Source organism: Lepidochelys kempii, chromosome 8 (assembly GCF_965140285.1).
Source record: "Lepidochelys kempii isolate rLepKem1 chromosome 8, rLepKem1.hap1, whole genome shotgun sequence".
NCBI classification, from domain to species: domain Eukaryota; kingdom Metazoa; phylum Chordata; order Testudines; family Cheloniidae; genus Lepidochelys; species Lepidochelys kempii.
Window position 1 is genome coordinate 21914518 of NC_136387.1, and position 23862 is coordinate 21938379.

General features: G+C 49.1%; 1 protein-coding gene across 10 annotated transcripts in view; it reads left to right on the top strand.

Annotated features, from left to right (window-relative positions):
• The first annotated feature begins 218 nt into the window (after positions 1–218).
• Positions 219–23862, top strand: part of ABLIM3 (actin binding LIM protein family member 3) — a 110118-nt gene continuing 86474 nt past the window's right edge. For 3 of the 10 annotated variants that reach the window (XR_013636150.1, XR_013636153.1, XM_078854024.1), the window contains exon 1: positions 434–866. Coding sequence is in view for 3 of the 10 variants with exons in the window: in XM_078854024.1 (XP_078710150.1) it covers positions 854–866 (13 nt within the window). In the remaining 7 variants the exon portion in view is untranslated. Of the gene's footprint in view, positions 359–431; positions 867–23862 lie in introns of those variants that run through there. The other 7 variants (XR_013636149.1, XR_013636151.1, XR_013636148.1 and 4 more) reach the window with 5 other exon arrangements.

A 23862-nucleotide genomic window follows, 5' to 3' on the forward strand; every position in this document is an offset into this window, starting at 1 on the left:
GGGGGGTGGGAAGGAATTTGCAATATTGCAAATGGATACACCTGCTTGCTTGCCTGTTTCCTTCACTTTGCAAACATCATCGCATGCAACAAGCGCCGGCGCATTTCAGCCAGCAGAGGGCAGCCCGAACAGCCCCTTCGCCACCAACTGGCTCAAGCCAAGCAAACCCTGCCCAGTGTAGCTCAGTTTCTCTCTCCCTCCTCTCTTCCTTCTCATCACAAATGCTCTGTCTCAAGCCCAGCCCCGCCTGAGCGGAACTCCTCTGGAACGAGCCTTCTGCTGACCAACTTGCCCCAGAGGAGGGGAGCGCTAGGTGGGGTTCCCCGCGGCTCCATTCAATAGCTATGTGACAACTGGGGTGAGCAGCTTCTTCCGATGAGCAAGCTCTGTGCAGGCCCCCCTCCCCTTTCTGTGGTCCACCCCCCCCCCCCTTGAGCTATAAGAAGCGCTGTAGCGGGAATTGGTCTGCAGTGCATGACAGCACCCTCCATAGAACTCAGCCCTGAGCAGGAGTCAGTCAGCCGCCTCTGTGTGCGGCTTCGCACGGCGGATCGGGTGCTGGGAGGAGAGAGAGGCGGAGGAACACCCTGCCCTGGTTTATTCTCAGGCTCCCTGCTTCTTTTTGTCCCCACCCCTGACTTTATTATCTGCCTGCTCAAAATTAAGAGCAAAGGCAGGAGCCTGGGGAGCTAATAGCGTGGGACGCAAGGAGACACCTGGGCATGAATTAGATGGCAATCGCACGGAAATATTTTTCCTAGGAAGAAAAGGGGGAAAACCCGGACCCGTAAAAAAGAAAGAGGATTGAAAGAGCAGCTTTGCTGAATGAGAAGGACAGAGCAGGATCAGCAGCATGAGCACTAGCAGTAAGTACAGCTCTTCCTTTGCTATGGGAACAGGGGCTTATTTTGCATGGGGTCTGGCTGAGAGGAAGAGGAAGGAAAATGTCACATCAGGGTGGACTAGCCCAATGGGTTGGGGTTTTTTCCCCCCTTTTTGCTTCACGACAAGGAATTATTTGCTTAGGCTTTCTTTGTTATGACTAATTGCTCAAGCCCCATGTCCACCTCCTTTAAAGACTTTTTGGACAGCAGTGCATGGAATATAGTGTCAACGCGCAACATGGTTTGAAGGATCTGTGCAATCACACACACACACACACACACTGATGTGCAAGAGAATCGCTTGTACCACCACCTTTGTATAAATAGACATGATCTGATAGGTGGGCAGAGTTTGATCAGAATGAAGAGAGATCCAGGAATGATGTCCCCTCCCTTATCCAGGTTAGTGGGTATCTATTGTATGTGTGGGAGAGACAGACACACGCTACGTATGAATTGCTAAATAAGCAGAGCACAGCTAGCTAATGTGCTGCATGAGATCAGTACAGGCATTTACTGCCAGTCTGGATGGCTCCCTATTTTGCAACTTAGATTTTAGAGTCTTGAGGGATTGATTAATTGGTGCTTGCAAGTTATCTATTTCTCTTCTCTTTTATTGTTGTTATTATCTAGCTTGTTAGCAGAACTTTGGCCCATATCCTTAAAAATGTACCCAAATCAGACAGTACCCAAATCAATCAATGCAAAATACCATCTGAGAGTTGGTCTCCTATGGTAACGCTGGTCTCCCCCAGGTTGCTTTTTAGTTCTAAAGGTTATGTGCGTGAAGAACTGAACTCCCACTGACCAAGAACGGCAGCCCAGTGACTTCTATGCACCATCACAGTCCTGGGCCTGCCAGTCCTGGGTTTCTCAACACCATGGGGGTGGAGTAGCTTCAAGGCAAAGTGCGAGGAAAAATTCTTTGGCAAGCTCCAGCCGACAGAACAGGTGATCCCAGATTTGTTGGACTGTGTCATAGACAAGTAAACTTTCCAGGTGCTCTCTGCGGGAGCCACACCTGGAACATGGGCTGCCTACATGTTATTGGGCGGGTGTTTAGGGAGATGCTCACAGAGGAGACAATAGAGATCAAATCCTTCCTCAGACACCAGGTGGATGAACCCACCCTCTGTGTCTTGCTAGTTGATAAACTCCACGGCTGATGAATAAATGGCCTGGAGGGATCGGGATTGTACTTCTTCGCTTGCTGGATTTCAGGGATTAGGGTGATCAGCTGAGAATACAAAGGAGCTGGATTCAAGCGGGAGAGACTGGGAAGGGATTTTGCCCTCAAAAGAATGTTGACAAATGCATAACAATTCCTCCTGGTTATTTGCTTCCAGCTTTTAGCCACCAGCTTGGGTGCTGATAATCACTGTTTGTGGAACCAGTGTTTCTTAATGATCCAATTGCAACACTAAGCTTCCACACGTGCAGAGGGGCCAGTCAAACCCAAATAGCAGAATTAGCCCCTCGCTTGTGGGTGAGAGAAATGTGCCATATGAGAGGCCACATGATCAAGTGACTAGAGCAGGGGACCAGGACGCAGGAGCCCAGGAGTATTCCTGATTCTGCCACTGACCTTCTGTGCGACCTTGGGCACATCATCCTGCCATGCGTCAACTTCCCCATTTGAAGGGTGAAGCTGGGATAATGACTCTCTTTGTAAAGTGCTTTGTGATCATTGGATGAAAGGGGCTTATGTGGTGGTGTTATTATATGGCTGTTAATGTGATATAATTATTATGGTTAATGAAAGCCTGGAAATGTAATTCATTTCTATCCTCACCAAAGGATTCTGAGCCCGAACTGGGCACAAAAGGGAGTTCTACTTGGCTATCTATTTAGTGCATCCATTGCCATAGTGCTGCTGCTTCTTATGGTAGCACCGAGGGGCCCCCACCAGGATCAGGCCCCTGCTAGGCTGTGCCAGGCACTTGAGATTCCATCAAATTTCCGCAATGCTGCAGGGGAGAAACAGGAACCTGGTCCTGGTGTCTTCCCTCCCTTCTCAGCTTAGTCCTTAAGATGCCATCTCGTTGTGACCCACAGTTCTTCTGGCCAAGAGCACTGGAAGGGACTCCATTCAGGAGAGGCTGTCCATTTAGTGACTCCCGGTGCCACTTGTTAACTGGAGAGATGAGTGATAGGAGGGGAGTCTCTCCCAGCGGTTGAGTGTGCTGGCTCCAGGGACACTGCAGCTTTTTGCATACATTTTCCAGCACCAGTATTCTCAGTGGTGTACGTGTTAGTGTTGGGTTCAGGCACGTCCTTGGCACCCCGCTCCGAGCAGCTGCCCCAGTGCGGGAAATGGGTATGCAATCTGATCAGATAGAAGCACCCCCAAAGAGTTTCCAGTGCCTGTTGGCCTGAAGGGAAGAGCCAGGATTTGGAGTCAGAGCTGGGTCACTCCCAGAGCCGTGCATGGGCAGGGAACCGAAGTCTTGCACAGGGCGGTGCAGCGCACTCCTAGCTGAGGGAATCGGAGCAGGATCTGGAGCCAAATGGGGTGTCTCTGATGAGGCAGGACACTGAAATATCTCTAACTCATTGTGCTCCTTTAAAACTGTCCTCAGAACTCTCCTTTGCCAGGAGGCCTACAAAAAACTGGACAACGGTCACGTTGCTGGTGTGCTCAGACCACTGCCTACCATGCTGACCAAATTGTCTCACCTTTCCTTGTACTCCCCTGGCTGTTGGTATCTATCTATTGTCTTAGATTGGAAACTGTTTGGGTAGGGACTGTCTTTGTTCTGTGTTTGTACAGCACCTAGCACGGTGGGGCCTGGTCCATGACGGGCTCTTAGGTGCTACAGAGAATACAAATAATAATAGATCACTCATGCCGTCCAAACACCTGGGGCCAGAACCTCAGCTGGTGAAAATCAGCATTGCTCCATTGACTTAAGTGAAACTACAGCAATTTACACCCACTCAGGAAGTGGCCCATGATTTCCTACGACTCCTTCCTTCATTTCTAAACCGTGCATTCTGATAACATTAAGATCCTGCCTGAAACCACCAAGAGGCAGGAAATTCAGAGCTGAGGACAGCTGCACTCTCCTTAACTCATCCTGTTGTGGGGGTCTCCAGAGAGTTCAGCATGGGATATTCCGTGCTCCGTCCATTCGTCTGACCTCGGCCACACAGGTGCACAAACCGCATGGAATTGTACACAGCCTTCTTGAAGTGCCAGTCAGTGACAGGGGTGGGGATGGAGGAGTTTTGCTTGAAATAGAACCTGATTTTAGAGGCACTGTACACACTTCTCTGCCTCCCCATTCCCACCTCCAAGGGGAAACAGCCTGGCATGGAAAAGCTGCCCTGATATGAAGGACCCAGAGCTCAGTTACAAATGTGTCCTGACGCTGAAGGGCAGAGAGAGAAGGTCAGAGATTGCTGTAATGTGGGGAAAGGGTCTTTGTTCTTTCCTAAGTGGGCTGGATTCACAGGACACACAGTGACAGTTCAGAGGGCTGGATCAAAGACTGCGGTGTTAATATTTACATTTGTTCAGCTATTTATACCTCTTGCTCCAGCCAGCACCACTAATTGGTTACAAATGGATTCATAGGGTTATAAATAGGAACATCAATGCCTCTGAGCACTTCTATCGAAGCTGGATCGCTTGATGCAAACTGTTGCCAAAAAGGGCTTGCTCTGTGCAGCTTCCAAAATCTCTACAGGTTACTGGCCATAAATGCGTTCCTAGTTTACAGACAGGCTATGCTTGCTCCCAGGACAATGTGGGTGGAGGGATGTCAGCAGGAGAAGACAACCACCCGTTCCTGTGTGCAGCCATGCTGGAAAGGCCTCGTCTTTCTGCTGACTGAAGGCCCTAAGTCTAATATTGCCCAACTGTCCAGGGGGTTTAGACACCCCATTCCCATTGAAATTAATTGCACATGTGTCTAAATCCCTTAGGCAGCTTTGAAAATCTCAGGCAGCTTTCAGTGTCTCAGGTCTGTGGTGTGGGCTTGGTCTCCAAAGCCAGTAGCACCTTGGCCATTCCAGGTAGAATACACTTGAGCTGAAATTCTTACAGCTTGCCTTTCAGGCCAAGAGAACAGATCCTGGTCCCAGGGAGATCATTGTGAGTTCTATTACTGACTTGAGTGGAACCAGGGTTTGACCCTTGCAGTTGAATGCAGTAGCACCAATGGGAAACACACCTTCAATCCTTTCTGGGGTTCACAACTAAACAGCAGTGAAGGTGTCTTCAGCTCAGTCCCCAACCATCTCTGTACCCTGGTTACTGAGCCTCAAATGTATTTCAGCCCAGTGAGTGGTGGCACTCTGGTGGTGAGAGAACTCAGCATCATATGACATGGAGATGAAAACATTGCAGTGTCAAGCCACGGCTTCCTAATATGAGTGTTTGTTCCACCTGTGGCTGCTCTGACTTGAGCAGTTAATTCATGACAAAGCATCATTGTGGCCTTTCTCTATTTTGATCAAAGACCCAAGTGAAAATCCTCCTAGAGGAGATTAAACCCAAGCTAACGTCCATTAGTGCGTATTGAACCCAGCTTGTCCTGCTCTGAACCTGGATCGCATCAAATACGGAACTCTGTGTGGTTTAGGGGTCAGAGTAAAGATCTAGGAGGGTCTATGCAGGCTGAGCCACTGACTCTCGGCATGACCTTGAGCAAATCCTTCAACCTCCTTTTTGCCTCAGCCAGCCACACTGAGAAAGAATAGTTAAGAGTCGGGAACCTCACTGACACCCAGGTTCTGCCTCTGAGCCAAGCTAATCCAGAGGAACAAAATTGCTGTCCCTTCTTCCCCAAACCCACCAGGACTTAGTTCTGTCACACAAGGCAGCATCTCAGGAAACCTCAGGTGCCATAGGGACAGTCTTTCAAAGTCCGTTGACCAGGTGGATGAATGTGCAGGAGATCTAGTGATGCACCAGGAGAGAGGAAATTGCAAGAGAGGGGTGGCCTGGGGGAAAGCTGCAAAAGAGGGCATTAAGGAGAGCAGCTTGAGTGCCTACATCTCTGCTCTGCTTTGCCATTGCTACAGTCCAGGCAGCAAGAGGTGACCGTAGCAATGGGAGAGCAGAGATGTAGGCAGATCTATCTAGGCCTTGGAAGTAAAGAACTACCTCTGGTGTCTAGCATCCAGAGACCTTCCAGCAATGAGTTCCATGGTGTAGGGGTATTGAAACTACGGGCAGTCTACACTGGAGCCGGGAGGAGTGATTCCCAGCTCCCACGGATGCACCCGCCCTAGCTCCGCTCCAGCTAGCACCTACAAATAACGAGGTAAGTGCGGCAGCACAAGGTGGCAGCTTGGGCTGCCCGCGTGTGTATCGGGGCGGGGGGAGGGAAGGCTGGGCAGCTGCCTTGTGCTACCCAGCCACACTGCTGTCTTTGGGCACTGGTTTGAGCAGAGCTAGCATGGGTACATCCATGTGAGCTGGGAATCGCACCTCCCAGCTCAAACGTAGACCTAGTCTGTAGTGTCACCAAAGCCTCCGCCCACCTCTATCTCCCATTAGTTAATACGCAGCCTAGATTCCTTCCTCACAATCTCCCTGGCAACAAGCAGCACTCTAGCTCCTGCTAGTGCACATTCCAAAAGAGGTGTCTTTATTAATTTTTTGCACATGGTGCCAGCCCAGGGGATTTTGATCCCAGTCAGCTACTGTCTACCCTCGTGGTCAAGTGCAAATTTCCGTCCCGTCAGGTTTCACTGCTCTTCTCGAGCTTCCTTCCATCTTGCATGGCAGGGTGCGCCTCAGAGGGCAGGGAAAATGTAAGCCATGTTCACCAGCCTTGAAGGAAGGCCCGTGAAAAGTAAGCGGTAAAGTCAATTGTAGCAACTGAATTATTCTGAGTGCCTGACAGGATCTCACAAAATAAATAGCGAGTTTGCGAATGCTAGAGCTGAGATCAGTTTAGCCAGATAATTATATTTGTGATGCCAGCAGGCTGGGCTAATGATAGACTGTCCTCTTATCAATGAGTCGGCAGCATGGTGCCTGCTATTTTGATCTAGCGAGGGAGTGGCAACAAGCCCACCAAGTTCCTGCTAGAGCCTGCAGTCCTATCATGACGGACCCCTAATGAAGTGCTTGGAACTTCTAATTAGGTATTTTTAGACTAACTAAATCAGCACCTCTCTATTGAGAGCGTTGCAGCACCTCACGAGAGAAGGGGAGAGTGCTGCTGGCAGGGCAGTGAACAAGGCAAGATGCGGGGGGGGGGTGGGAGGGATTGCTACATAAACAGGTGCAGAGAGTGACATTGCCAGCCCCATGTCCTGCTGGAATTCTGGCCGCTGTGAACCCATTCCCACCCAGGCAGTGTGCGAGCCGCTCCCGGGCAAGTTGAAGGCATGGCCAGGGCGGCGGATGCTGCAGCAAAGGAGGTGATCTTTGCTTCTTACAGCGATGATGACATGGTGAACAAAAGCTAGCCTATCTGCTACCACCCTCTCTGCCTTTTGTGTTCACTGTTGCACCATAAATCTCTGGAAATTTTGGAAAGCTTGTAAGGGCTGTGATACACAGCCCCACTGCCTGCACATTGCTCTCTGGAGAAGGGTTATCTGAAGAATAACAGTACAGAACTAATCAAACTTCTCTGGGACCTCAGGCACTGGAGGCCATTACACTTGCTGGTGTTTCGGGTGTTTGACAGGGCCTAGTTCATGCAGGCATTTTCCCTGACTGGTCTTGCTCGCTTAAAAGCTTTCTCAGTAGCATCCATCCTGCCATTTGTCATGGGTTGGGAAGTGACAAGAAGAGGCAGGACATATGATTGGAAATGAACAAGAGCTAACTGTAGCTGTTGCTTTGTCTGGTGTGTCCTTTCCCTCTCCTCCATCCACCTCGGCTCCCCTCTGAGCCATAAACTGCCCTCATCTTTCTGTTATCCCTATTTTACCCTTCTCTCACTTGGCCAGGCCCATTCTTTTGGTTGGGGAGAACTGGACAGGACATCCTATGGGCTCGTATGGAAAAGTCCCACAGTAGAACTGAATATGGGCCCTTATAGAAATGAATCCAGGACTTTCTGGAGCAGGCCCACCAGAGATAATAGGGATTAAATGAATAGAATTCTGTAGTAGTGACTCTAAGAAGCTATTAGAGTCTATTAGAAGCTATTAGAAGCTATTATTTCCTATTGCATAGGAAATTAGATGCTGTGGAAGGCTTTTGAATCACCCTATAGAGCTCTGTGGTTCCCTGCTAATTTCTCAGCCCAGGACAAGAAATCGGGCTCCATGAAGTGCTGCCGAGGGGCAATGGGCTGCCAGGCCAGCCTTATTATTACTAGGCTACATCCTGTTGTCCTTACTTAGGCAAGTGGGAGACTTGCCTGAGAAAGAGCTTTAGTTTGGACCGTTATCATTGGAGAGCCCCCTTTATCTAACTTACACACACACATCCTGCCATGAAGAGCTTACACTGGACAAGACCCAGGGCAAGCTTTTCCAGAGAGTATGGTCCTCTGAACTCTGTACCAAAGAACGCACCATTATAAACATGCTGGCAGAATCCCTGACTGGGAAAAGCACATTAGCGGTGCCCTGTGCATCACTCCTACTATGTGCGTTTGCAGTTCTTCTGACTCCTTCACTTGGGGTAGGGCTAGGAAACCTTTTGGCCCTTTTGATCTAGGGTCTCAGGACAGACTTCAGGGCTGGGAGGATGTTCAAAGAGGTTTAGGAACCAATTGGGGTTGGTGGCTTCTTCTTTGTTCAGAGGCACTTGTTGGCACATGTCAGTTTTCACTGCTGGAATCTCCTGGACGCAGCTGTTTGCAGTGAAATATGGATTCTGAGAAGAGGGGAGGGTACAGGCTGGGAGGAGGAGTGGGACTGAGTTTCAAGCCCTGGTCAAGGACTTTCCTATACTGAAACTTTTAACCAGGAGGGCAAGAGGAGGATGGGAAGGGGATCACGACACTTGTTTCCAGCCAGTTACCTGTCAGTTAGGAGGTGCTTGTCCAACTCTGATTGCAAGAGAAGCATTGCAATGCAGGCTTCGTCATATGCCTAGAGCAAAGGTTAGGGTGGGGAGGGCAAGTTTGCTAAGGACGCAATTTCATTTCCCCCTTCCCCATGTGATTAGAACTCTGCCTTCCAAACAGGTGGGTGGATCATGAGCCACCCGTCTGTTCTCAGTGCCCCAGTCTATTCTAAATGAGAGAGTGTACATCCCCACCATAATAATCGCCCAGCCTAAGTAGCCATCACTGTGGCTAACGATGGAATATTTCTGAAGGGCTAGTAGTTTTTCCTTGTCTCTGCGGTGGGCCACGAAGTAATAAGCAGATTGTCGTCGTCATCCTGCATTATTCAGAGCTTAACCAAGGAATGATGAGGTAAGAGTGTGGAGAGCTGAGATCGGCTGCAGCATGGTTCCAGCGGCACTGCCTGGGAGAGTGGGGGAAATGGCTCGAGCAGAGGCCTCGTGTTAGGGTATAGACGGAGAGATGCTAAATGGCGAGTCACCAGCAGGCACCGTCATTCAGCCTATTTCACTGATGGAGCTCAGTCACTCCCTTTTGACCAAGTGCTTGGAAAAGACCCCCAAACCAAAAAAAATCAGTTGAAAAAACACAGTTGCATTTTCTTGACGAAACAAACAACTGAAGAAAAATTGTCACTTTGAGTTGGAACTAAATGTTGACTCGAAACCACACTGTGAAATGAAATGGCAGATTGAGTCACACTTTCCTTGAGGAAACGTCATTCCGGTTTGACCTTTTTATAAAAGTTCCCTTTGACATTTTGGAAATGTTTGTATGGGGGCGGGGGGGCGTTCCAGCTGAAACACGTCAAAATGCCTTTTTCAGCGAATTTACTGTTTGCCAAAAAGAAGAACCAATCGCCCATCTCTGTTCTTACCAGACTCTCAGAGTATGTCCTGATCCGTTGGAGCCCCCAGGTAAAGCCTGTTAGAAGGGAATGTCTGACGCACTGCTCTCCCCCAGGGCGCTGTGATCAGGAGGTGATCCTGCGGAAGAATTCTGTGGGCAGACTGAGCTGTTCTTCAGCAGCTGCTGAGCCTCCATTGAGCCACTGGGTGATGTGACCGAGCTTTAGTGAAAAGCTGTTTGGTATTCTCTAGAGCTGGGCTGCTCTGGGTCACTGTTTTTCCCCCCCGCCTCCCCTAGGTGAGTCTCTGACCAATTAATCCTCTCCTTCCCCAAAAGCAGAAGAGCATGTCTCTGAGTCCTGCGCCTGCTCCCCGCTGCTGTTGGGGGCTTGAATCTTTCTGCCTGGTGCAGTGAGAAGATGGCTGGAAGACCTAGCAGCCACCTCATATACAGAACAGGAAGCATTTGTCATCCCAAAGCCTCCTGCATTCAGATCATGTCCAGGGGGATAGACCTGGTGTGTAGTTTAGTTGGAGAGGAGGTCTCTTGTCTGGGCTTAGACCATCACACTGCAGTTCTTTCACGGGAGGATCACTGAGCTCATAGATTTACAGAGTTTAAAGACAGAAGGGACCATTTGATCATTTAGCCTAACTTCCTTCATAACACAGGCCATCAATCTTAAGGACAGTTACCCCTGCATTATAGTTGGTGAAGAGCATCCTGTCTTGATTTGAAGACCTCAGGAGATGGGAATCCACCACTTCTATTTCTAGTTTGTTCCAATAGCTAATCACCCTCACTTTTTTGTTTTTTTTTAAATAATAATAATAATAAACAGTTAGACTCCAACTGCTCTCAACACTGCTTCTGCCACAGGAACTCTCTGCCAGGCAGTGCTCCAGGTAACAGTGTAATCTCTCCCTCCCCTCACAGCAGCTGTTGTCTGCTCTATATTTTCTCTCTCCTCGTATCAAAGCAGCCCCTCGAGTGGGAAAGAGCGCAGGCTTCCTTAGTGTCTCCCATGGATTCTATATGGCCTCTCTCCCCCTCTTCAGTCTCTAACAATATGACAACACCCCTAGAATTCCAGACTGCGCCTCTTTCTCTCCTTCTAGTATCTCCACTTTGGGAGCGGGAGGGAGTGTAGGGTTGTCCTTTCATATTTCATTACTAGCTATCAGCCTTAGTGTCCTTAGAGAATGAAGAAGGTAGGGCAAGGTGAGATGAGTTCTTTTTAGTCTCTTACATGCTATAAATATTCAGGTCACCAAAGTGTCCTCTGAAAGTGATGTGATCTGGCTGGGGCTCTTCTAGAACAGTGAGCTGGCTTCCAGACTCGCCCAGCTTTTGATAATGTGATAGGTGGCAAAAGAACTCCTGCACATCCTGACAGTGACACTGTGTCATCACATTAGCACGCTGCAGGACATCTATCAGATTATGCATGGTGTAATCCCAACCAGCAGCAACATCTGAGGCAGCCTTCCTGTGGCTAGGTCAGCTTGCAAACACATAGCTGGCAAAGGGAGACAGATGGATTGCAACAGGGAGCCTTCTGCCACCGTAACAAAGATTTATCAACGTTCACTAGCTTTAACCAATCAATGGCCTAGAAGGTTATTATCTGGAGGGGCCCGTGCAATCCAGGCACAGAGGTTGCTTTGTCATGCACTTCAGTTGTCCTGCTGGATCCTTTTCCTGGTCAGTCATTGAGTAGCTTTATTATTGGGAAGATGGCCAGTTTACTTTGGAATAACAGTTTGAGGAAAGAGTGAGAAACAGGGAGTGGTGATTTCTCTGAAGCTGGTGAGATGCCTTCAAGGTCCGTCTCCTCCTATCTCCAGTTTGTTTTGGTCGGCTTTAGCCATAAGCTGTTCAAAATACTCATTCCTCAATGACACTCAGAATCCATGCTTCATCCGAAGAAATCTGACTCTTCTCTTTCATTATATGCATTGGGCTATCTTCACTCAGCCTTAGTACGGCATCCTTGAACTCAGACCTTCCTAAAGTTCTGTTCCTCCCACAGATGGTATCCCTAGACTAGTGGTCCAGTTAAAAAAAAAACAAAAAAAAACCCCAGGGCATCTCCATTCTATTGGCAGGAGCTTCTGGAGGTCTTTGCTTTGTTCATGGAGGAGATAGGAGTTTGTTCAATGTAGTAGGACAACCTCCTTGTCCACCCCTTGAGTTGTGTCCCTGTGGCAATACAGACCATTGCATAGGTTATGGATGTGTAGACATAACAAATGCAACATAACTTCTCAGTGAAGCCTGATAGAATGTCTCTGTAGCATGGGCGCACTTGTGTGTTACACCCCAAAGACCAGCAAGTGGCTAACCAAAGGATTTACTGGGACCATGACATGATCTGTGGTTTAGGCAATCTCTCCCTCACTGGTGGAAGATAACGGAGTGCACCTGTCTCCAAACAGCTGCTATGGCTGAGATGACTTAGGCTGAGATTTTTGGGAATTGGGCATTCAAATCCCTCAGGTGACTTGGAGACTCTCCAGATCCTGTAGGCAGCTAGGAAAGTCCAAGCCTGTGTTGTGTGTTCTGCATTTTCGTTTGGTTTGGTTTATTCCCCTTTCTCTTTGAAATTAACTAACTGTCTGTCATGACAGACAGAGCTGTTGCCTTCGCTTAGGTGCAGAATGTATTCTGTGGAAACTAGACCCAAAGCTAAGTGCTGCCGGCTTCCTTTGTTCCTTCCTTCCTTGGCTCTGTAGATTAACAGGACAAGATTTTTGGACTGTTTCTTGTGGTCTCATCAAATAGCCCGTGTTTATGGGGACTCTGCTTCCAGACATCACACCCTCGCCTATTGCATGTGACTTGCGTACGTTGCCAAGACCCGTCATGTGCTCTGGGGAGGGATGATGAGAGGGAGATTGCAGCTTGGGACTGGTCAGCTCTTCAGTCTGGCCCAGGGGTGTGTGCAAACAACTGGCCACAGATAAGCAGCTACTGTGAATCCCTGTAAGGACCAGGTAAGATGTATGAACTCCAGCAAAGATGCTATGGGGAATGGCTTGAATGGCAAGCCGAGTCCCACCTCTCCCTGTAAATGAACTCGCTATAACAGGCAGGTGACCTGCCTATACGATTAGGTATATAGTGAGGTCTGTTTGTGCTGGGCTATATATACCAAACCCCAGATCCCTGAGGATGTTACCACTCAAAAGCTTTTATGGCATTTTTCAAATAGCCAATAGTGGTAAAAGAAAGGGGTGGGTGGGTGGATCCCTAATAAGGAAAGAAGAGGAAACTGGGCTGGGGGGTAATGGAAAGACTTCAGGGAAAGGCATTTGAGTGATTACACTGGGGGAATGCTGTCACATAGTGCTGCTGAGCCATGTGCCCCTGGGTGACTGGGACCCTATCAAAAGTCTGGCTCTGATATGGGCTAGCTGACATTGCTCAGGAGAGGCGTCAGGTCACCACCAGCCCAAACAGCTTCTGTTAAAAGTACTCTCACTGCTCCTGCGAGACAAGTTGTCATTTTAAAAATATCTGAGCCTTGCTTGGTCTTGCTTCCCCTGGTGCCCTCTGCGATTGTCACTCCCTGAGCTGCAGGGGAAATCATTAGGCTAGTGTGAGATAAACGGTTTTCATTTCTCACCCACAAATCCCAGGATGGAGACCCCTCTCTGACTCCATATACTTACCGGTGAGCTGATGAGGCAAGTTCTCAGCACACAGGTGCAGGGGGAAGCAACCCCTCCACAGACGTGACCGTTCCCACATGGAACTCAGCTGCTCTTACAGGAAGAATAAGGGCTAACAGCAAAAACATCCACAAAGTGACCCATATAGAATCTGGGTCTTGTGCAGTAATTCTTTGCAGTTTAGGGGCTGTTGGGTTTCCACTTTCTGCCAGTTTGCATTGGCAGAGCTGCAGGACTCAGCTGTTCTGGGGGTTTTGTCAACTGCTCCGTGCGCTCCTCCACGTAACAGCCTCACGTGGATGTTCAGAGGAACATGGCAGAGCAGCAAAGTCCTGCAGCCCAACAGAGGAGAGTTTCCTATCCATTTGCCTGGCAATTTCCACTTTCTCTTGTGTATTTTTAAACAGAATATTCCTTCCTGGTATCCAAGAGAAAAGTTCCAGAGCCAGTTTTGCCACCTTGCCCTGATGATCTGTGGTTTAGGCAATCTCCCCCTCACTGGTGGAAGATAACGGAGTGCACCTGTCTCCAAACACCTGCTATGGCTGAGATGACTTAGGCTGAGATTTTTGGGAATTGGGCATTCAAATCCCTCAGGTGACTTGGAGACTCTCCAAGTCCTGTAGGCAACTAGGAAAGTCCAAGCCTGTGTTGTGTGTTCTACATTTTCGTTTGGTTTGGTTTGGTTTATTCCCCTTTCTCTTTGTTAATTTCAAACGTCTAAAACCTGCTCCCAAACCAAACCTCCCCAGTCACAACCCCTCCAGACTCTGTGTAAGCTGGAATCCAGATCTGAACACGGCGGCACCCGTCATACAGTATCACACAAGGTGTGGCATTGCCACAATCTATTTCAAGCCACAGGCCCCCCTCTCTATATTTGAAATATGATGAAGTCACCACTGAAACACTTGTCAAGTTTTTTTTGTTGTTGTTTTTTTTTAATCTGTGTGATATTTCACACTTCCATGCAGTGCAGTAGGGACATGTGTGAATTACCATGCGAGTTTATGGGGAGGAGAGGCAGGGATCTTGGGTGACTTCTGCCAAGAGCTCTGTGTCAGCCCGCATTGCAGCAGGTGCAGGTGCCAGAGCTAATGACTGTTAACACACATTTATAGCACCACCCAATTACGTGATTTTGATGCTGGCTACTGTGTATTTTATGAACCATTAGAAGAAATACATAGACCACAGCAGGCCTCCAAAATTATCATGGGAACTTACCAGCCCTGGCACAAAATCCACTTGCCAGCCTTGTGCCAAGGTTGATAATGAAAAATGGGAAGATATTACATTTGCCCAGTTCAAAAATTTGTGCTCCTCCTAGGTGAGAAGGATTTGGCAAGGCTGCTATATAGCACAATGTGTTGTAGTGGTAGGGGTCTGTATTGGTGTGTTTTCCAAATTCATCCTTCCCAGGTCCCTGCTTGAGCCACCAACAATTAAAACTTTGCAGAGCTGCCTGCCAGAAGCCAGGCTGGCCGAGCCACGTTCTGTACAGGTTGTTGGGAAGCACTTTCATCCTCTTCCCAATGCTGGGAACAGCAGAGAGGTCATTGCTAACAGGATTCCTCTGTCAAACTTGCCAGCCTGTCAAGTGCAGGTCATTGTTCCCACGCTGTCTTTGGCTCGCTTTGTATTTCTTTCCGCATCAGTTTCCCAAATAATTGGGAGACATGGAGGCTGAACTGGAAAAGAGCTAATGTTACCCAACCGACTTCAGTAAAACACAGGTGTCAGGAATAATGCATGTATTAGCCTCTCTTCTAAAAGGATGGTGTTCATTTGCATACCATTTCCCAGTATGCTCTGACAGCTGACAGCTTGGGCTGGGGTCTGAGAACAAACCAGAGCTAGCTTGGAGTGTGCCTGAGGTCTTTTCTATTGAGCTCTTTGCCAAAGAGCATGCTCCCTTTCCATTACCCTCTATACCCTTGTAAAGGGAGTAGAGTCCATTACTACCTGCATCTAGCTCAGGGATCGGCAACCTGCGGCCCACCAGGGAAAGCTGCTCGTGGGCCGGGCTGGTTTGTTTACCTGCAGCATCTGCAGGTTCGGCTGATTGCAGCTTCCACTGGCTGTGGTTCGCCATCCCAGGCCAATGAGGGCCGTGGGAAGTGGCGTGGGCCGAGGGATGTACTGGCTGCCCTTCCTGCAGCCCCCATTGGCCTGGGAGAAGGATTTGGAGAGAGAAGTTGGGTTAACAGCTCCAGCTTTTGCTCAAGGCCTTGATCATTAATAAAGCTAGGGCCAAGAGGAACACTGAACCAATATCCACTATTAAGGGTAAATTGCACTGGTCGTATTTCAGGTGTGCAACACAGCCCTTCCTCATTTTCTTCCCTCCTTTCCTTGTTTCACCCATTTCTCCTGACTTCTTCTGCTCTCTTACTCAGGAAAGCACGTCTCTTGGATCTGTTTTCATTTGTTTAGCTCACGTTGTCCATGGGTAGGAAGCAGTGCCATTGGGCAGAGAGATAGCATTGCTTTGCTAAGGCAACAAGGTGAAGGGAGAGCCCTGCCCATGATCCCCACAATATGCTGAGCCAGAGTTTCTCTGCCTTACCCTGTGTGATGCTGCTGCCTTTACAAGGATAAAGTAAATGCAATCTCCAGCCAGTGGTTTCCCCTGTATACATCAGAAAATCAACTATATGTTTAGAAAGCTAACACAAGAAATGGTTAACCAACCTTGGTTAATGCCGTTTCCCCAGAATTCTGCACTGGGTGTTCTCACCCTGCACCATAGTTGATTAGGTGGCACTAGAGAGTATGATTAATGAAATCATTTTACATCCTGCAAATCCAATTTAAACCAAAACTAACAACAACAAACCACGGACTGATATTTTCCCCATTCTATTCCTTGAAAAGGGACTTGTTCTTTGGAAATGGCCAACTTGGCCTGGCCTGCTGACCACACGTTAATTGCTGCTAATGAGGGGATGGAAGACTGTGCTCCCAGAATCCCCGGCAGATGGAATGTCACTTCCACAGTGGAAGAATGCTCCTCAGTGGATTGTGTCGGGTGGGTGGGGGAGGGAGCTCTGACCTCAGAGCGGCCTAGTTTAGCCACATGAATGGATTTGTTATCGGAGACTGCCTCTATTCTCGTACCTACTGTACTCTGAGCCTGGGCTTAATTCCGACTCCAGCGCAGAGAGCGGGAGTGTTAAGAGGATCTCCAGTGCTTACTGTACACAGATGGATTTATTATACATATATTCCAGCAAGATGGGGGGGGCTGATTCTGCATGGGGGGGGATAAAACCCCTGTATTTCACATAGCTCTGTCGCTGGTCCCCACAGTCAGGAGCACGAGGCTGCTGCTGCGTGACAGTAGAACTTGGCCCCAGTACTTGGCATTCCACCCAAGGGCACAATCAGTTAATATTCCTCCTCCCCCTCCCCCCCAATGCTGATGAAAGGCATGGAGGGCATTTAACAAGAGATAGAACGGTCTGTCTGCTTGCTGCTTCCCACACTGACAACCCCTCTCCTTTTGAAGTTGGGCTTCTGCCTAAGAGAGAGCAAGTATGGGAAGGAAGGGGAGAGAGAATTACATCTTTGCCTGAAAACCCTGCGTAAACTCGGTGGGAGTTCGCTGTGCTAGGCAGGCTCTGCTGTTTGCTTTTCCCAGGTTGTGTCGCAACACCCAACATGATCCAAGTGCTTTTTCTTCTCCTTTTATTTCTGTCCCGGTTGAAAGGAGTCTAAGTGGTTGCTTTTAAATTGTGGTGAATAAAGAAGGCAAGTGCTGTGCGAGATTCCCTCATGCAGCGTGGTGAGTGCACCCCTATCCCGTTGCCCTCACCACCCCCATCTGCCAGTGCTCCCCATTCCGCTAATGTTCCCACCCTGCTCTGCCAGTGCACCCCCAGCCCACTGCCCTTGCCACCCCACTCTGTCAGTGTACACCCACCCAGCTACCCTCCTAGTCATTCTAAGTCTGGGAATCCCCACCCTGCTTTGTCAATGCACCTGAATTCTGATGTGCTGTACTGTGGTCCCCACCCTACTCCATCAACACTCCTCTGACATGCAGCACTCCTAGCCATTCTGGACCTGGGATACCCGCCCCTCTCTGTCAATGCACCTCAATTCATCCAGCCTATCAGCCCTGCCTGCCAATCACTCTGAACAGTGTGGTGTGGATAGATGCAGATGAGGCTAAGGGCACCAAATTCATTCTGCTTGTGAGGAAATGACTAGAATAAATATATCACTTAAGGGCTCTGCAAAGAAGGGCAGGTATCGGTCTCCCCAGGGGACTGAGGGGCAGAGAAGGAAGCAAAGTAGAAAGAAGGTTTTGTGTATTTGTACAGTGGGCTGGGCCTCAGGAGACCTGGGTTTGAGTCCTGCATGCCCCTGGGGTCAGTCACTTGACTGATGGTTGTGGGACGCTCAGATACTACAGTACTGAGGACCATATAAGTAACTAGATGGATGGATTTGCCCAAGACCACACAGCGAAACAGTGGCAGGGCTGGGAATGGAGCCCAAGACTCCTGACTCCCGGTGCCCTGCGCTAACTACCTAGACAACACCGCCTGAGCTGTGCAGGATTTGAACCCAGGCCTCCAGTAGGAGAGGCTAAATGCGCTAACTCCTTGTGGCAGCCTGGCCCACTTGTGAGTTACAGGAGTGCCCAGTTCCCTTGCAGATGTTCTCCTTGTGCTCTGTCACCTATCGCTCCTGACCATTCCCAGGCTGGTAATCAGGAATGCACACTAATGACTCTTGCTATTGACACTTTCTCTCTCCTCTCCCATTTTTGTTCATTAAAATGGCTGAGAGATTTCACTCAGCAGCCCTTTCCCACACAGTTCTTCAGCGCTGATGCTCGACTACTCCGAGGGCTCTCCTGGGCTTTCTCCCAGCAACCAGCCCCTGACCATGCTCTGCCTTCTGAATTGTGATTCCCTCAGCTGCAGACATGCAGCAGGGCTGGAGGCTTCGCTAGCTAGGCAGTTGCTGTCTCGCTCAGGACAAGAGGCTGTTTTCCTGTTTTAGTATTCAGCTACTGCAAGGACAACTCAGCACAAGGGGAACTTCCCCTGTGGGACGTACTTCGTTAAAATAAATGGCCAAGTGGGCTGTTACTTTCCATTCCAGTGAAGAGACGTTGTAGCTACTGTTTCCAGCCCTATCCCTAACCTCTGTCTTTAATTCTCTTTGCCTTTCACTCCATTTATAATCTTCAGGGAGGAAGGGGCGGGGGCAGCATTCCTTTTGGAAAAGGAAAAGCTGTGCTACGTTTGCTTCACAGGGGCTTGTGCCAACATTTTCCTGAGTGCATCCCTGGAACTCACTTGCACTTCAGATTTATGGTTCGAATAACCCCCAAGCCACACAGTGAAACCATAGCCAAATCCCAAAGCCATTCCCATCACGCCCCTGCACAGTACTGGCAAGCAAGATTCCAGATGGGCCCAACGTTGGTCTCCACTGAACCTTCCAGCAAACCTGGCTGGTACACGGCTTGTGTCCCCATACCTGAAACTCCTCAAGCTTTGTATGACTTGGGGGTTTTCACTGTGAGCATTGCACACAGCTTGCCAGCATGTACAGCAGCCAGGGCCGTCCCCTGCAGCAGGGCATGCAGTCAGCCCTGCACTGCTTTGGGAACCAACAGGTCAAACAGCCAGGCCCAGCTCAAATAGCAATGGGCATCGAATGCAAAGCTGCTGCATCCAAATTTTGCCATAATTCAGGGGTATTTGGATCTGAGATTTTGGTTCATCCTGTTATTGGGGTGCTGGACCAATTTAGATCTGAACCTATGGGGGCAGGGTAGATTAAGGTTTGATTCAATCCTCTCTCTAGAGAGAGCTGCAAATTAGTCTGTGGCACACAGCTAAGAGCACCCAACTTCTTCTTTGTGCCTCTTCTTCGTTGCTCTGCCTGTAGAGAGATCTTAAGGGCTTTAGATACATGGGCATGGTGTTCTCGCCTCACACCAGAAACTCCTAGTTATCCAGGAGCATCCTCATGGTAATGCACAGGGAGCTTCTCAAGGGAGCTTCCCAGCACTGTCTCAGGCTCTAAGACCTGGCCTAAGATATTTCTGTCATCTTCTACCACACTGTTGGTTAGTGATTATTTATATTGCTGTCGCATCTAGGACCCCATCATGGACCAGGACACACTCCGCCCCCTTCCCCCGGTGCTAGGCACTGTACAAACAGAACAAGACAGTCCATGATGCAAAGATTTCATAGACTAAGTAATTTTAAAAGTAAATTGAAACTATGGCATCCTCATGAGCTGCTCACAGCCAAGTCCCCTCCCTGAAGGTCATACCAAGGTGAGGATCAGAGAGGCAGCTGGGATTGTTCGGAAGGCTTTGGAAACTAGAGAGAGGCATGTGTTACATGAGGTCCCATCTCAACCTGGCTTCGTGTGCCTGCCTCTGACTTTTACTCCAGGTCTTTGGGTGAGGAGCTGTTTCCCTTTCTTATCCTGTCAGCTTTGTTCACCCCAGCTGCATCTAGGGGTTGCCATGGCGATTCTGCTGCAGCTCGCAGTGCGTGTTGTCCCTGGGATGCTCCACTCCAGGGCCATGTGCTTGCTGTGCAGGTTGGAAGAGGCAGAAGGGACGGGGCTGGGACAGGGAAGAGAGGCAAGATCTCACCGACTCAGTGGAGCAAACAGGTTTATCTCTGGGACAGCCGCTGCTCAGATCACAGACACGATGGAGACGGCCCTGGAGGGTGACAAGTGAAGCCAGATTTCTAAAGCTCCTGCATTGTTTGTCCTCTTACTCCAGAGCACCCTGCACCTGTAATGCCTCTCGATACCCTGTGTGGCTCCGGCCCCTCACCTCACGGCCAGCTCAACTGCAGTCTTTAAATGAAAGGGGGGTATAGTGCCTAGGTCCCATGGCAGCCCCACCACAGCCCAGCCCAGATGGATGTTGTAGCAACACCTTGATGCAATGGGACTGGGGAAGGACCTGGCATCCGTGCCACGCGTTTAATTTCATAGCAAGGCTTTGCTGCCCTCTGCCCATTGTGGTGGTTAATCTGCAATAAATATGTTTTTAATGAGCAAATGGTATTTGAGCAACATAAAGTAACTACAGCAGTGAAAGCTGTCTCTGTAGACTTAACAGGCCACAGCCACATGCTGGCAGATGCTCATTTAAAGCCATATAACACCTTCTGAAACCCCTTTTCACTCTTGCAGCCTTCTCCTGCCTTTCCTCTCCCTCAGCACTAAGTGTGTTGACTCATCAAGGAATCTCCATCAGAACATCCCTTTCCTATCTAACCCGACCTAGGCAGCCAGGTCATCATCTGCCACTGATGATATCACGATCCATCACGCACAAGGAGTTGTGATGTCATAAACTCTGCATTAGGCCTGAAGCAAAACCTAGGATCTAACCAGCCTTGACTCTTTGGGAAAGTTGATAGCCAGAGCCAACCTTTACCGTCAGATCCAGTCTCTGATTGTGACATCAATGAATGAATCCAGGCAGGACACGAATGAGAAAAGCTTAATTGATCAGCAGCCACAGAACAGCATGTACAGAGGGCTATATTCTGTAGCTGGATACACACACACTACTCACATTAAAGTCAGTGGACCAGATCCTCAGTTAGTGTGAATTGGTGGTGTCAATGGAGCTAAATTTATACCAGCCGAGGATCTGGCCCAGTTATGCACTGTGGGTATATATTTGATGGCACAGCTTGACTCATGATTGTTTAGTGATGTTTTAAGGCCAATAATATATTTTTTTAAACAGTTGTCAGAGGTGCTGTGTGCCTTTAATGAGATAATGAGGATGACATGTTAATAGCTGACTACTGGGGAAAAAAATGTATTTGCAGAGGATTAGCTCTGGAAGTGACATTAATCTCCCGCATAGTTGCTAAACCCCCATAAAGAATTTGTTTTTGATAATCAATTGCTATTGCAAAACCATGCTAATAAATCCCAATTAAATACACATTTATTTCACAAAAAGTGCTGCCAAATTCTCTTGTATTTTTCTGAGCTGCTGTTTGCTTTAGGCAGATGTCTGTGTATGTGCTAACTCAAGTCTGTTTACCAGACAACCCTAAACCAAGCTGCAGTTTGCCAAGGCAGAGTAGCTATAATAATCGAAATAGTCCCCTTGAAGAGCACAATAACACTGCGTGTTTCTGTTCCCCCTCAGCTCACTGCAACCTGATTGCCCGTAGCCTCTTTCCCCTGTCAGCTGGATCTCATTATCCCCATTTTGCAGATCATGAAACAGGAGCAAAGAGGCCAAAGTTGGGGTTTTCAAAGCACTTCAGTGAGCTGCCTGCCCAAATCCCAATCAAATCCAATGGGAGTTATGCGCTTAACTCCCTGGGGTGGCTTTGCTCAAGATCGCACAGTCGTGTCAGAGGCAGAGCTGGGAATCCAATTCCTGACTCCCAGTGCTGTGCTCTGACCACAGGACAGTGCCCCGTCCTTATGCAATGGATGTGCCCACAAGGCCTTGACACAGTTTTTAGCCCAAACATCTTAATGGGCTTCAGATAGTCCCATGCTGATGCTGTACTAACCTGAAGCAGCTATTAAGACCAAAAGCAGCTGTGCAGGTCAGGGTGGGACGCAGGAGTGGGGTGCCCTACGCAGAGAATGCTGCATGGCCCTGTGTTAGCAAGACAAGTTTTGCCAGATTCCATTCGAGCTGGAGGATGATTCCAAGGGTGAGGTGGGACTTGATTGATTGCAAGTAGTATATTTTTAAAACACGAAAATACGCCATGGAATGTGATGGCAAATGCCCTGAAGGGAGAGAAGGAGAGTTTGGTGCCCTCTGTGTGTCAAAGTGCCAGTCAGAGCATGGGGCATGCTGCTCGTAGATGAGAGAGTGACAGCACTTCCTAGGCATAGTTGGCATGGATTCATTCCCCCTTGGAATAGGCATGCTGGAGCCATGCTCAGACCCAGGCAGACAGACAATGGCTCTGGAGAGAGCTGCTCCAGTCTCTGTGTGAAACCCTGGCCATGCTGAAGTCGGTGGCAAAACTCCCATTGACTTCAATGGGGCCAGCGTTTCCCTCCCTGCTTCCGTGTCCCCCATGCCACAGAGCATGTGGTCACCTGTGCTCTGGTTCCCTAGACCAGATCAGACTGCTGACACAAGCCCCCCAGAGATCTGCTGATGTGCCTGCAACCTTCTCATTTCTGCATGCCTAGGTGGCTGTTTGGATTTGGGAGCACAGGTTCATGCTGCCCTCCTCTGTCTGTAGAAGTAATAGAGATGGCAGCTAGAACTTGTATGACAAGCCTCAGAACTGGGCCTATGTCTGTGGATCCATAAAGAAATGGCAAAGCTGTCCAGACGGATGTGAAGATGTTTACTAAGTGCTCAGCCTGGCGGGGGCCCAGCCTGCTAATTTCTTTGGGAAGGGAAATACACAAACATGCAGATGGCAAGAAGAACAAAAACGGCTGTCATTTGATAGTGAAAGCCTTGTTTCTGGCCAAGTGAAACTGACATGTGATGGAAAATGAATGGCAACAGCTTTGGACTAGACTAGAGCATTTCCCCAGGCTGCTTGGAAGTCCTCTAAGTCCAGGCAAAGGAAGCTGAGGCCACGGAGGCCCTTTGCTTATCTCTGTGTAAGTGAGCAGGCACTCGTGTTTCCATGGCAGCAGCCTATGCATGGAGCTGGGAGGCTGGGCTTTAATCATCAATCGCCCCACACATGACTGGCAGCTAACTAAATGAGTGCAGGGCTGAGGCTGGAACTCGCAACCTCTGACTCTTCCAACCAGGCCTCCAGCTAAAGCTATGGCTCCAGAGCAGAGGCAACCAGTAAACACTTGACCAGGTGCAGCCTTTTCCAGCGAGGGGAGGCTGGTGACTCTGACAACATGCACCGGTTTATTACAGTGTCTGTATCTCCAACCTCCATGAACTTGGCATGTGGGCTGCAAGGGGGATGATGGGATGTTTGCTCATGGAAAAGTTCTGGGATTTGGGGAGAGATGCCCACCACTGTGGCATCTGGGGAAACAGTGCGGGTGGCAAGTTGTCTATATGGTGCACAGCAATCCTCCCCGGGAGGCTGGGTCCAGGAAGCAGGGAATAGAGAGGAGAACAATAGGTACAGTATGGAGGACAACATAAGCCAGGTCTACACTTAAGATTTAGGTCCAGCTAGGCCTAGGGCAAAGTTCACATGACTGAGCAACATAGCTAGGTCAACCTAGCCCTAGTGAAGATGCTGCTAGCGTAGATGGAATTCTTCCATCAACCGAGCTACCACCTCTTGGAGGGGTGGATTAACGACAGTGATGGAGACACCCCTTCCATCGCTGTGGGAAGCATCTCCAGCAGCACAGCTGCAGTGACGTAGCTGTGTGCTGTCACACCAGTACCATGGATGCTAAAGGGGCTCCAACAGCTGCATGCTGTGGAGCGTTGAGCCGCTGGGCGAGTAAAAGACAGAGAAGCCCCCACTAGTATCCATG